Source organism: Panthera tigris, chromosome A3 (assembly GCF_018350195.1).
Source record: "Panthera tigris isolate Pti1 chromosome A3, P.tigris_Pti1_mat1.1, whole genome shotgun sequence".
Lineage (NCBI taxonomy): Eukaryota > Metazoa > Chordata > Mammalia > Carnivora > Felidae > Panthera > Panthera tigris.
In genome coordinates this window covers 38,262,804-38,278,020 of record NC_056662.1, presented here as the reverse complement: position 1 = coordinate 38,278,020, position 15,217 = coordinate 38,262,804, and the positions used below count along the sequence as shown (strand labels likewise).

At 38.5% G+C, this 15,217-nt stretch overlaps 1 protein-coding gene across 1 annotated transcript in view; it reads right to left on the bottom strand.

The window, feature by feature from the left end:
* Positions 1 to 15,217, bottom strand: part of SPTLC3 (serine palmitoyltransferase long chain base subunit 3) — a 131,345-nt gene that overhangs the window by 100,370 nt on the left and 15,758 nt on the right. Inside the window, exon 2 of the mRNA XM_007086809.3 lies at positions 1,099 to 1,284. Within this exon, the coding sequence (XP_007086871.1) occupies positions 1,099 to 1,284 (186 nt within the window). The remainder of the gene's footprint in view (positions 1 to 1,098; positions 1,285 to 15,217) is intronic.

Below are 15,217 nucleotides of genomic sequence, written 5' to 3'. Positions count from 1 at the left end.
TTCAGGGCATCATAAATCATTTGAACCGATTTAGAAAACATGTTAGGAAGATTCAGGCTCTTTGCAGATAACTGAATATTTTCCATGTTGTCCTGATAGCTCTGTAGACTTTTGTGGGCTAACTATCAAAAGTATCTAGACTGGGTTCTAAATTGGGGTGTTTTTGCACTTCACGAAGCATTTGGCAATGTTTGCATGCATGTTGGATTGTCAAAGTGTGTGGTTGGAGCACTGGGTGTTGTATGGAAACCAATTTGACAATAGATTTCATATTAAAAAAAAAGTGTGTGGTAGAATGCTAATTCACTGATATGAATAGAGGCCAGGGATGCTTTTAAAAATCCTACGATGCACAAGGCAGCCTCTCCCACCAAAGAATTATCCAATCCAAAATGTCAAATGGTATTAAAGTTGACAAACTTTGACTATAATGAAATTACAGTTTCATATTTCACTCAGGCACACTTTTCTATTCTAGAACAAAACATAAATAATACTCATCTTGCAACGAGAAGACCAGCATACAGTCCTATCCAAATGCCTTTGCTCTTATATTTTGATTTTTTCATTTCTTTAAAATGGTATTTTAGGAGCACCTGTGTGGCTCAGTCGGTTAAGCATCTGACTTCAGCTCAGGTCATGATCTCCCAGTCTGTGAGTTCAAGCCCTGTGTGGGGCTCTGTGCTGACAGCTCAGAACCTGGACCCTGCTTCAGATTCTGTGTCTCCCTCTCTGTCTGCCCCTCCCCCACTCACACTCTGCTTCTCTCTCCTTCAAAAATAAATAAACTTAAAAAAATTGTCTTATAATACCTATCTCATGGGATTGTTATAAAAATTAAATACAATAATGTCTGAGAAAACCCTTAGTTCAATATCTGGTGAATAGTAGTTAGTTGCTCAATAAAATACTTAAAAAAAAAAAAAACAAATCCAACACATAGGGTATGGGGTTTATTGGGTGGAGATGAATAGAATTTACCCAAATGGTTTCTGAGAGCATCACTCTTTTTAAGATCTGTACACGTATCACCACTTTTGAGAACATTTAATAGAAGAATATGCATTGACAAAGATCCAAGCACGTACACATACATACTTTTTGTTCTTCTCGTTCTACGGCTGCATTGCACTTTTCTATTCCGCAGTTCCTCAGAAAGTCTCTGAAATAGCCAAATAGGGTTCCAAGTCCATATCCCAAGTAAGTGAAAACCATAACATGAAGAGGTGCTTCCTCAAAGGATTCAACAATTGGCTTATCGTAAAAATGTGGTTTCCCATTTTGCTAAAACACAAAAGAAAATAGAAGGTTAGTTCTCTTCTATTGCAATAAAATATAATACTTAAAATTTTGGACTTTCAAACTTTTAAATTTCAAAGGACATGTTTAAGATCATAAAAAGTGCTTAGAGAAAAGTGGAATTGATCATTAAAGAGGGTAATCAGAAAGTTACATTTTATTTTACAACCCCCTAATAAAATAATTGATTCAGGCAAAAATTCTCAACAGATGCTAAATCCATTAGGTGGAAAGTTAATGAGGAATATGGTTTTTGCAAGATGCCAAAGTATCACCCCGTAGGTTACCCCCTAATCACAAATCTGAGGTTACTACCTTGACCAGGTGATCAAATTACATCACCAATGTTGGAACAAGAGTATCTGTGCTCTTATCATAATGTAATACTCAATACTCTAATGATACATTTAACCTGAGTTTAGTCAAATGTTTATATCTAATATTAATTTCACAAGAAATATCAGGATCAGGATAAGGGAATGTGGTAAATGACTTCATGAGGAAACAATAAGATAATCCACAATGTGCACAGCAAAGGAAATTATCAACAAAATGAAAAGGCAACTGATGGAATGGGAGAAAAAAATTTGCAAACCATATATATGATAAGGGGTTATATCCAAAATAGATAAGGAACTCATACAACTAAAAAATTCTTATAAACCATGTTTAAAAATGGGGTGCCAAAGGAGGGGTGCCCAGGTGGCTCAGTCGGTTAAGCATCCGACTCTTGATTTCAGCTCAGGTCATGGTCTCGCGGTTCATGAGATCGAGGTCTGTGTGGGGCTCCGTGTGCTGACAGCATGGAGACTGCTTAGGATTCTCTTTCTCCCTCTCTCTCTGCCATTCCCCCACTCATGCTGCTCTCTGTCTTTCCAAATAAATAAACTTAAAAGAAATGAGCAAAGGACCTGAATAGACATTTTCCCAAAGAAGATATACAAATGGCCAACAAGTATATGAAAAGTGCTTAACATCACTAATCAGGGGCACGCAAATGAAGACTACAGTGAGACAACACTTCACACCTATTAGGGTCTGGGTACTCTCAAAAAGATAAAAGATAACAATCGTTTGTGAGGATGTGGAGAAAAGGCAACACTTGTACACTGTTGGTGGGAATGTAAATTGGTACAACCAATATGAAAACATGCAACCCATATGGAGGTTCCTCAAAAAAATTTTAAAAATAGAACTATCACATGATCCAGCAATCCCACTTCTGGGTATATATCCATAGGAAATGAAATCAGTGTCTTGAAGAGGTATCTGCACCTCCAAGTCCATTCCATCATTATTCATGAGAACCAAGACACAGAAACAATCTAAGTGTCTGTAGATAGATGAATGGATAAAGAATATAGAGCACTGTGGAATACTATTTAGCCACAGAAAGGAGGAAATCCTGTCATTTGCAACAATATAGATAAACCTGGATGACATCATGCTAAATGAAATAAGCCAGACATAGAAAGACAAATACCGCACAATCTCATTTATATGTGGAATCTAAAAGATCTGAACTCACAGAGGCAGAGAGTAGAATGGTGGTTGCAAGGGGCAGGAAGTAGGGGAAAGGGTGAGATGTTGGCCAAAGTACACAAATCTTCAGTTACGAGGTGGATAAGTTCTGGGATCTAATGTGCAGCATGGTTACCACAGTTAATACTGTATAGTATATTTGAAATTTGATCAGTGTATCTAAAGTGTTTCACCACACACAAAAAATGGTAACTAGGTGAGGTGATGGATATATTAATTAGCTTGACTGTGGTAATAATTTCACAGTGTCTACATGTATCAAATAACATTGTATATACAGTTTTTATTTGTCAATTATACCTCAAAAAGCTGGAGAAAAGAAGAAAAAAGGGGAAAAAAAGGGTCTGTGGTGGAGGGGACTTTAAGAGACACAACCCAATGCTGTGTGTGTTCTTTCATTGGATCCTATTTTCTTGTTGTAAAAGCCTGCTTAAAAATACATAATTTGAACAACTGTGTAAGTCCAAATGTGGCCTGGGTATGTATCTTATTAAGGAGTTATTGTTAATTTTGTTAGGAGTGACAGTAGTGTTATAGTTATGTGGGGAAATGTTTTAAACTTTATAGTGTATGCTGAAGTATTAGGGGAATGAAATGTTATGACACCTGTAATTTCTTTCCAAATTAAATACATATGAAGCAATTTGGGGAAAATGTTAATAACTATTGAGTTAGGTAGAGGTTATATGAATGTTTGTTATTTTTTAACTTGTGTGTGTGTTTGAAATTTTTTATAACAGAAAGTTATAGGAAGTATTTCTTTATATTAGGTGTCAACATTCCAGTGGAAAGTCACTTTTAGTACCAAACCATTCTCATTCCTGCTTAGTTGATTTGCATATAGTAGCATAATCAATATTGGCTCAATGGATTAGTGAGTAAATTATTCCTAAGGATAATGTTTAATTAAATTTTAGTCTTTAATAAATATTTATACATTCATTCATTCTTTCATTCAACAAATATAATGCAATGCACAGATTCTGCATTTCTCAATGAGGACTGATTTAACTACTTGGAATATATAACTTTTAGTGACTTACAGGAAATTGTCTAATGCCTACTAATATTTAATGCATTAATCTAATTTACACATATATATTTAAATGATGCATTGTATGACATCATGTTAATTGGAAACATTCTTTTTGCTACTCTCATAATCTCTGTTGTTACTACCAGCACTGTTTGATTCCATCAACACAGTTTTCTAGAACATGTCACCTTCCTTTCCTCTATGTTGCTTGAGCTGCAATGTTATAGGATCTCTATGTGACTTAGTCACTGGAAGTTTTATCCCAAGCCACAAAATATATGACAATCAAAAAAATCTACCTGTAGGGGCCCCTGGGTAGCTCAGTTGGTTGAGCATTCGACTCTTGATTTCGGCTCAGGTTGTGGGACTGGGCCCCATGTCAGGCTCTGTGCTGAGCATGGAACCTGCTTGAGATTCTCTCTCTCTCTCTCTCTGTCTGCTCCTCTCCCCCACTCATGTGTGCTCTCTCTCTCTCTCTCTCAAATAGTAATAATAATAATAATCATAATAATAAATGTATCTGTAGATGAATATTTATCTCCACATAACTTGTTTTTAAAGCAATTTAAAAAATCTTTTTATAATGACATTGAACACTTAAATTGTTACATCAAAACTCCATGAGATATTATTCCTTGCCTCCTTATTTATCCATTATATCAGGTTACTTTTCTAGATACCCAAAACTAACATGGATGGATGTTGCTCTTGTCTCACATGTCTTCCCCAAACATTACCTGGTGGTCTCAAATAATGACAGTGAGATAGCATTGCTTAATATGAGGTCTTGAATGAGAGGTTATAATCAATGTCCTATATTTGGGATTATAGAGTATTCAATGGGTGCCAACTGTGAGCTGACTATATGCTATGTTCTGGGGATACAAAGATGAACAAAACAGACCAGGTCCCTGGCTCCTGATTTCTTGACCTCCTTCTCACTATGTCCTCACAGCAGTCCTGTAGGTCTGGTGGATAGCTGATCTTACTACTGTAGTGCCAGTCTTTGGTTCCTTTCCCTGGCTCTATTCTGTGTTTGACCTTTGGACTGCATCTGTCTCCTGCGTTTCAAATGACCTCCTGACTCAGTTAGGAACCATCTCCTCGTTCCTTCCACATCATTGGGACACACAATTAGCTTCCTTTCTTCCTGGATTTGTCAGAGTCCAGAAAAAGGGACTGAGATCCTCATGAGGAGGAGTTGATAAACTTCTGTGACTTGTTGGTACAAGGTCGAGGAAGAGGAAAATGAAAAGTATCTGCAAGGAGCATTATGGTATTGTTGATAAGAAGACAGAGGGAATTAGAAAGGGGTGCTGCTTATGGGGGAAGACAATGCTGAGTTGGAGGTGGTTATGGTTCTCAGAAGTGGGACTGTTTGACGGGCAGTTAGAGATGCAGGGAAAGAGAGAGGCCCTGGCTGAGACAGAGTCAACTACTATGAGGTACAATTTAAGCCATGATTGAAGGTGAATGTGATAAAGGACTAATTATAAAGAGAGAAGAACAGTAGGTCTGAGACAAAATTGGGGACCATAGGGAAAGAAGGGTGAGTAAAAGGGGCCAAATACAGGTGACTTCCAGAAAACTGATTTAGTCTGCTCACAAATTAACCACTTTGGTTGATTTCAAAGATGGCTAAATTATGTAACCCCATGTAAAGAGATAAACTTCCAGGCCATCCTGTGAAGATCAGCAGAAGATTCTCCCTTTTTACTTTCCTGGCCCTATATCCATTTATGAGCTCCACATGTGGCCAAATCAAGCAACACATTTTCCCTGAAATCCATGGGAACTTTCTGCTTACATTGGCTCTGATGCAAACCTGCAGTGCACACAACAGTCTACCTAGATGCAAATAACACTCTCAGTTGGGTGCACAGCCTGAGCTTGTGTAACTATTATTTTGCCCCTGTGACTTGTTCTGGAAGAAAGTTATAACATAAAGAAGAAATTTTCAACAATGCCCATCAGCTCCAACCAATATCAACTTTATTTTCTCTCATATAACTTGATTTATTTATTTTAATTTAATTTAATGTAATTTTATTTGGCAGGGAGAAAATGAGATATCTTGATGGAGAACAAAGTTACATGGAAATATATAGGTCTAAACAGATGGAAAGCAATTCATTTACTATATCCCTTTATTTAAAATTGAAGTCCATCATAGCTCTTGGGAAAGATTTCTCAATCTGGGGTTGGATAGTTATTCTGAAATATGAGATTTTGTCTTTTCAAAGTAAATGAAGCATTAAAATATTGCTTAATAAATTTGCTGGCCAAATACTGACACAGCATGGTAATCTGTAATGTGCTTTACTTCTCTGTTCTAACTTTTCCTTCATAGCCTTGAAAAGAAATAGATCCTGAGCCACCTGGCCCAGAGCACCTGCTCATTTGGGACATTGTGACACCCTGAGGTTTGTTCACCCTGAATTCCTGTCACATCTGGAAATAAACAGGGTGTTGGGGCATGCTGGGAGGATCCACTTTTACAGATGACTAGTCTTCCATTCAAAGTAGCAGGTCTTTTGTTGGCTGCCTATTGTAGACAGTTCTAGGTTAACATCAGAGGGAATATGAACTCAATAAATACAGTCACTTTCTCCCAGAATTGTTAATGTTATGGTGTATGTGGGAGGTGGGGTGAGGACGGGAAGGGGAGTGAACAAAAACGACCACAACATAAAACAAAAAGTAAATGTCATAAAGATGCCACAAATGGAGGGACCATATCATACAGGGGGAATCAGGGATGGCTTCCTGAAAGAGGTGGAATTTGAGCCCAGTCTTGAAGAGCTTAATGGTGGACAGCCCTTGGACAGCCATGAGACTGCCAGGGTTCAAATCCTGGTACTTTCATTTGCTGACTGGATGACCTTGTTCAAGTTCCTTAATTTCTCTTGTCCTCAAATTCCCCAAGTGTACAATGGAGCTAATGAAGTTGTTTTGAAAATTAAATGAGATAATATATGCAAAGTACCTGCCGCAGAGTAAGTACTCATGAAATGTTAACGATTTTCATGAAATCTGAATAGAGAAGAGAGATGAAACTGTTAGACTAAAACATTTAGGAAAAAAGGGAAAGAATATGCATAGAGCCCTGGCCAGTACTTCTACACAGGGAGAACTGGGCGGAGGAGAATCTTCCAGGAGACAGCAAATGTGGGAGGTTCAAGGGGAGGAGAAGAGGGGAGTTGGGACACTGGAGCTGAGGAAGACCATTGCATATGTGGTGTGCTGGTGAAGGGGTGGGACAGACAGGAAGTGGTGGCATTGGGTACTAATAGTAAGGGGAGCTACTTCTTTGGGAATAAAGAAACAGAATATTTAGGAATTTAAGAAATTACCCAATAGATTAAGGATAACTGGAGATAAAGGGAAGAGATAGTATAATTCTCAGAACAGGGCCCCTGAGGGGGATGGGCAGAAGAGCACATGTGACTATCTTGACCAGAATGACACTGAGGGTCTCAGTAGCATCCCCTATGCAACCTCTTCAGAATTTTGGAAAGAAAGGAAAAAAAAAAAACACGCTGCAGGCTTTTGTTTTGCTCTAGGTCCTTAGAGTGGGATAAAAAGGGATGAGCAAATCTGGAATCAAGTTAATTCTGTAGATTAAGCACCTACTCAGAAGCGAGCTTTTGTTTTCAGACTGAGGCAGTCCATGGAATTTGGCACATTCCATTATACTGCTGTGTTGGTCCATGGAAAGAAAAACCAAGATGAGAATGAAGGAGCTGTCAGGTTTTGGTCACTAGGAGGGTAGGAAGTTTGGGAATAAGACAGTCTGGAATGGCAAAATGCTGAAGGGAACTTCTAGCACCGGAGATAAAGAAGAGGGCCATCTTCTTTTTTGAAACAGGATGTATGCAGAATTTCCCACATTATGAGAGTTGGGTAGATAGTCCTGCGAGGTCTCCTGGGTAGAACACAAACTTCCAAGGATACTGCATTTTTAGGAATGAGTGTCTACCTACATTGTAATAGCTAAGTTTTGAGCAGAGAAACAGAACCACTGTGAATGATATGGAATAAGAGATAATTCTAGAGATGATGTTGTACTCAAATGTGGGAAATGGTTAAAAATTTATGGAAGGTGAGACTATTTCCACAGTGGTGCTGTGAAGAGCTTCCATAATCTGTTTTAGCAGTAAAACAAGCATAACTCATAAAAATTATAAAAATGCAACCATTTAAAGTACCTGGAAATGGTCTTAAGGACAAACAGCAGATGAAGAAATATTTGCTTACTGCTAGTGTGTGTGTGTGTGTGTGTGTGTGTATGTGTGTGTGTATATATATATATATATATATATATATATACACACATATATATATATATATATTCTTTTTTAAAAAAAATTCTCATCCCTAAGGTAGTAAAATTTAAAGCAGTTCCTTCTTCAGTAGAATCCTTTTACTTTTACTCAAAAATATTTGAGTGTCTTATTAATTCCAAAGTTGCCATTTATTTCTCCAAATACTCCAAGTATTTATTTCCAAAATACTTTGGAATGTCAATTATATGAATGATATAGCCCCAAAGCTCATGAAAGCAGAATGATACAGAAATGATGAGAGTACACAATTCTACCTTGTTTGGAAAGTGCTTTATACCTGAAAGTTGTTTGGGTATATCAAGAAATGAGTACATTAACCACAGCCTTATATTATGTGTTTGGTAGATTAAATGTTTAGAGATGCTTTATAAAACTCATATGTCCCAGTTTAGTCTATGTCCTAACATCTCATTACAAATAAGTGAGACACTTCTGCTTAGAGTATGCCATTTGATTCTATATGTAGATAGTCATGTTCAATTTGGGAGTAAGCACCTTACTAATAATTTTATTTCTGATTTTTAAGACACCAGGTATAATTAATCATTAACTACTGGCAACCCCTAGATTAAGATGTTCTACATGATAGAGCCAAGTGGAAACCTCTTATCTAGGGTATTCCAGGAGGGTGGCTAGAGTTAAAGAAACTGAGTTGCTCAATCAACAAAAATTATTCAGACCACTGAGATACACTAACATATGACAACTTAGGTTAAAATTATTTTTATACAGTCTTAAAACTCATCAAGCATCCAGTCTACCTAAAAGATTTTGTTATTGTTGTTTTCTCCTATTTCAACACTAAACCAAGCCTTATTAAGTGCCCGTGTTACCAAATACTCTGCCAGGAGACCGGATGTGCCCACAGATAGACTACAGGCTGACAGATGTTAACACAGGGAGATTTTCAGGGTACTGTGGGAACTGAGAGAAAGATGTATCTAACCCTGGCTGGAAGAGGTAGGAGAGGCTTCATGAATGAGAACACAGTTGGCCAAGGGCTTGAAAGATGAATGCAGAAAGGATAAGGGCAGTAAGAATGGATAGAGAGAAAGATCCCCAATATAGAACTGAAAGCATCAGGGGAGATGCTCATCAACCTTTCTCCTGGACCACTGCAATCACCCCCTGGATGGTCTCCTTATTCCATCCTGACTCTTCAAATTTTCACCGGCTTAGGTAACTTAGCTATAAAGTCCATTTATACCAGTATTTCCAAAGTGCTCCCTAGAGATGGCCATTAACAAAAAGGGTTTTGGAAAGGCTACATACCTCTGTGTCTCTTAGGTATTGATAGTCTATAAAAGTTAGAATATAAGAGCCATCTTTCTCATCCTTCAATGTTCTTCCCTATTGCTAGCACACAGCTTCCCATGGTAGGTGCTGACTAAAACTCGCTGATTGAATCAGCTTATTGAATGATATCAAAATAATGAAGTGAAAAACCATTTAACTTTAGGAAATGCAGCACATATATCAAATGTAATTTTTTGCCTTTCATGCAAATCTACCTAAGCCATGACAAAAACTCTCTCTGGGAAGTGGTGGTTTCTAGCATGAAGCTAAGTGTCTTAGCAGAGAAATGACCTGCCTCAAGTTCTCTGATTTGCTTCAGCAACATTAAACTTTCATTCACAGCTTGATTTTTATCCCCTCCAAATCTTTTCTCATGAGGCCACTTTCCTGTGATTTCTTCAGTTCTTACTCTTTTCCCTACTTGCCCTCTGCTGCCACTCTCCCTTATCTCCACTCCACATACATATATACCCTTTGTCCAAAGTTTGAGTCCCAGCTCTGGCTGTTTCACTTTGTAAAAAGATCCAGCATCGATGTACTCACTGCATAACACTGTCATTATACTCACTCCATCATATTACAATAATATTTTTAAAAGAGAAGTCATTTAATAAAAGGACAGAAAATAAAGGATCACTTGCAAAAACAATAGCTTTCATTATCTTGCACTCAGGCCTTTCAAATATTTCAAATATTTTAACCCCGTTGTTTGTCCAGTGTGGCAAAGGCTGGCTGTTCACCAAACCCATTTCTCTTTCCTCTTCCTCCCAGCTGAGCTACATTTCTCATATCCCACCCCCATGTGACTGAGTGATGGCCAATGTGAAATGGCCACTTCCATGCTTGGCCCATAAAAAAGTCTATCTCATGGTCCATGGTCTTTCTCTTTCCCCTACTGCCCTCTGAATGGTGATAGCCAAAGTGACCCTGAAGCCACATATTGAAGATTGCAGAACTTTTGTTAGCCTGGTTCTCTGAATAACTACGTGGGCAGAGTCCTCACAACCTCCTCCTCCTCCAGTTTCATATCACTATCAATTAGACTTACTACAAATGAGAAATAAACTTCTATTAGGTTATGTCATTGAGAATTGGTGGCTCATTTATTATGACATCTAGTCTTATACTATAGGAATTCTTTTAAATTTTGTTGTTGTTGTTGTTGTTTCCAACCCTTGCTTAGATGTATTTGAAAGAAGTCTAAGAACTAAGTCACCCCCTGAGGAAACGTGTGTATCAGGACCCATCTGGACTGACTAAAACTCAAATTTAAATCTGGGGAAGCTTATGCCAGAAAATTCACTGAGTCAAAGATTCAATTCTTGGTTTATTGAGCATCTCTGTATGTTAGGCAGTACATGATGGGAAAAAGGATGTTACCTGATTTAGGCTTCAGTGACCACAGAAGTCAGAGAGACAAGATTATAAACATGGAACTTTTTCAGGGGATAAGATTTTTATATATTAACTACTCCAATCCTTTTTTCTAGCAATGAACAAGTTCCGTTCTTGTGAGGTTAAGTTTGTTTTCCATTGTCTTGGCTTTTCTCTTTCACCACCTGAGAAGGTAGCCTGTCAGTCAGGGCAGCTCATGAAGACAGCCATAGGCTTCCAGAAGGTACACCCAGATTGGGAAATGAAGGGCTCAAAGAAAAGGGAGGATTGCTTGGAGGGGTGTAAAGAGTCCCTAGCAGAGTGCCCAGTGAATATCTGCTGTAGAGATGAGTGAAATGAGAGAGAGAGCAAAAGAAAGAGAGACCGAGAGCACTAAGATTGGGAAAGGCTGGGAGAGGAGAGGAAGGCCTTCTGGGATAGGAGGACTAGCATGGGCATTTGCTGGTGGGTGGAAATGAGAGGAATAGAATCTTGCACAGACCTCTGGCTGGACCTCATGTGTTACCTACTTAGAGATGAGATATATGGCACCCACTGGAATTGAATGATCCTTCTATGGCAAGGTAACCTAGACTTTCTGTTTCAGATAGCAGTGAAAGAAAGGTGTGCCTTCACTGGGATGCCTGTTTATCAGAACTGCAGGAGGAACACAACGCAGAAAAACTTGGAGGATCCCCATATCTAACCTGGGATGACAGCTGGAGAGGAGGCTCTAAAGTCAATTTGACATAATTTAACTAGGAACAAAATGGCTATTCTTCACCAAACTGCAGTGATTGCATTCTTCTGATACTATTTACAACCAGCTGGCTTACTTGAAGAACACAGAGCTTTTATTAAGTTATCCTGATAAACCAAAAAAACAATGTACCAGTGATTTAATATCACTGAGAATCACTACCATCTATTATCTTCTTGATCAGTTATGTGTCATGTAAGAAGAGTGCCTCTTTCTGAGGTGCTCAAAGATTTTGTGGCCATGATCTTATTTATTTACATGATATTCTTAAGAGGGAGGTGGTGGTTAACTGTAGTAGAATTAAAATTATCTTTACTTAATAATAGAGACATACAGCAATTATGGGGAAATTAAGCAATTTCCCCAAGGTTATAAGGCAGGACAGGTCAGGGCAAAGTTGAATTTTTCAACTTTACAATAGCAAGATTGAAGAAGAAAAGCTTGAAGTTAGACCTTTGATACAGGATCTTTGGAACATATTTCAGAAATAAAATAGCTATAGGACTGAATCCTTTATCTTTCCAGGTAAGTACCAGTAGCTGCAAACACTCTGTGGGAAGGCTGCTACCATGTGCATGTACCTGTACTTGGAGTACCATTCAGGGAGTCTCTCTTATAGCCCATCTTCATAGAGTTCACAGGCTAATGGGGAAATAAAATATTCATAGAAAAACATAATATTTCAGGACTAGAAAGAAAGAAGTATTCAGTAGCAGCATCTAATCAAGTGTGTAGCAGTGGGAAAAAGCAAAAAGGGAGTCTGATAAGTCATCCCATACTTATACATTTGTTCATTCATTCATTCAACAAATGCTGCTGTGCTAGGTTCAGGTGACATCGTGGTGACCAAGAGGGTCACAGCCCCCCTGACCTCATGGTCTATATGTGTGCTGTCCAATACAATAATCTCTAGCCACACGTGGCTATTTACATTTAAAATTAAATAATTACAATTAAATAAATTTAGAGATTTAGATCCTCAGTTGCACTAGTCACATTTCAAATGTTCCATGTGGCTAATGGCTACCTTATGGAAGGGAGCAGATATACAACATTTCCATCACCAAAAGAAATTCGGTTGTTCAGAGATTGGACAGTTGTGGCCTATAGGTCATATCGGGCCCACCAACTACTTTTATAAATAAAGTTTTATTGGAACACAGCTATACCCATTTGTTTATATATTGTCTATGGCTGCTTTCATACCATAACGGCAGACTTAAGTAGTTGTGACAGAGACTGCATGGCCCACAGAGCTGAAAAATATTTACTATCTGGCCCTTTATAGAAAACTTTGGGAACCCCTGGTCTAGATGGAAATATCAATATAGAACAAATACTTACCAAAAGGGAAATGCTGAATAAATGAGTGCTGTGGCATGGACAGACTAGGGATCTGACCTAGTTCAGGGAAAAAAGAAAGGCCTTCCTAAAGAATACAGTGTTTAAAATGAGATCTGAATAATCAGTAGGAGTTTACCAGGCACCATTTTCCCAGCAGAAGAAAGGGCCTGAAGAACTGGGGGGTGGGGTGTGTTTGGCAGGCATAGACAGCACAGTGAGGGGACAGGCATGGGTAACCATCATTTCTGGGAGGGGAACTCTATCCATTGTGTCTGCTGCTAGCACACCAGTGCCTAGAATGACATCTGATATGTAGTAGATATCCAATAAATATTTGATGAATGAATGAATGAATGAATGAACGAATGAATGAATTGCCCAGGGAGGTTATGTAGAGCTCAAAAACAGAGTTTAGCACTGCAGCCTTGATCCTAACAAGGTAGCCACTGAGGAGTTGAAGAAAACCCATGGCTTAAGAACCTGATCAGGGGCACCTGGGTGGCTCAGTCAGTTAAGCATCCGACTTTGGCTCAGGTCATGATCTCATGGTTCGTGGGTTTGAGCCCTGTGTCAGGCTCTGTGCTGACAGCTCAGAGCCTGGAGCCTGCTTCAGATTCTGTGTCTCCCTCTCTGCCTCTCCTCCACTCATGCTCTGTCTGTCTGTCTCTCTCAAAACTAAAATAAAACATTAAAAAAAAAAAAGAACCTGATCAGATATGTGTTTTCCAAAGGGCCCTTGGAAGCTGGGTGAAGAATGGATCTTTAGGAACACCCACATTCAGTGATTCACAGGGATTTGTGGTCATGTGGTTGGTAATTTTAAAGTCTTTCCCACATCCAGCGTGGAAGATTTAATGAAGCAAACTTACTCAGTTGATTTTGAAATTTTGAATTTATCAAAAACCAAAAAGGAAAGAGTCACTTCAACTGCATGGGAATGAACCAACAACACAGGTGTGCTTTGACACCAGGTGAGGTGTACACTGTGGTATTTCCTTACCATGCCAGGCACCCAGTGACTCATAGGTGAGTTATAACAAGGGTGGGGCTTTTGGAAGGGCACAAAGTGTGGTTCTGGGAGTCATTTGGCTGAGCTCAGTGGACTGAACTTGGATTACAAACAATGGTTTTTCTCTTTGAAGCAAACTGAATCTATTTTTTTCTTTTGTACCTCAGTGATGCTGAACTACATATTTGAACTGCACCCAAAACTTCCTGTCCTGTGAAGCTAGACCAAACTATGCCTGACATTCAGCACCATGAAGAAGCAGAAGGCCCTGTCATCTAGAAAGAAAAAAACTTGCTAAGGATTCAGGTGCTGTTCCTTCTCTATGTGTTTATTAGTATTTGGTTCGTGGTTACACATACCTATTCTCCTTGCTTTTCTCCTCCCTTTCTTTGCCTGTCACCCTATAAAACCACACATTTTATGCATGTCAAGAGCAGTCTGGAACCTATAACACGGTTTACCTTTTGCTTGTCTTTGAAGACAGAATGTGTCCTTAAAGAGATAATGGTTAGTTGAAAGTATATGGATTTCCTGGCTGAAATCTTTTGTTTCCATTGAAGATAGCACATACCATTTTAGTTTCCATGAAAACTTTTTGCTCTGTGGAAAAGTAAGTATCCTGTATCCAAACAATAAATTCACCAAGAATATGGTGTCATAAACAATTTATTTCATTGTTTTAAAAAAATCTGATAATAGCCATGGTCATAGCTATAATTACCTGATTAATTTTTCTTACCATGTGACATATAATGTAGAAAAAAGTAACTTCCCCAAGAGCAAGGCTAATCTTGGCTAGTTTTTATCTGTACTCTTGAATCAACGAATTAAGTAGATTCAGGCATTTTTAGCCATATCATAGTTTCTGAGCCCTAAGTAGTGAATTGGTGTGAGGCCTGAGTCCTTTGGTTGGTATAAAGATCATTTACACTTAACAACAATAACAACAACAACAACAACAACAACAATAAAAACCCACTGTGTTCATGACCTGATTTTTTTCAGACTTTAAGTCATTTTCTCAGACCACCATGTGGAGTAGTTCTGTTTTCAGTCTGTAGGCTCCTGATTCAGTGATCTTGCTAAGGACTGATCAGTGGTGGGGCACCTGGCTGGCTCAGACTGGAGAGCATGCAATTAATCTTGGGGTCATGAGTTTGAACCCCATGTTGGGCATAGAGTTTACTTTTTAAAAAAAGAAAGGAAAAGAA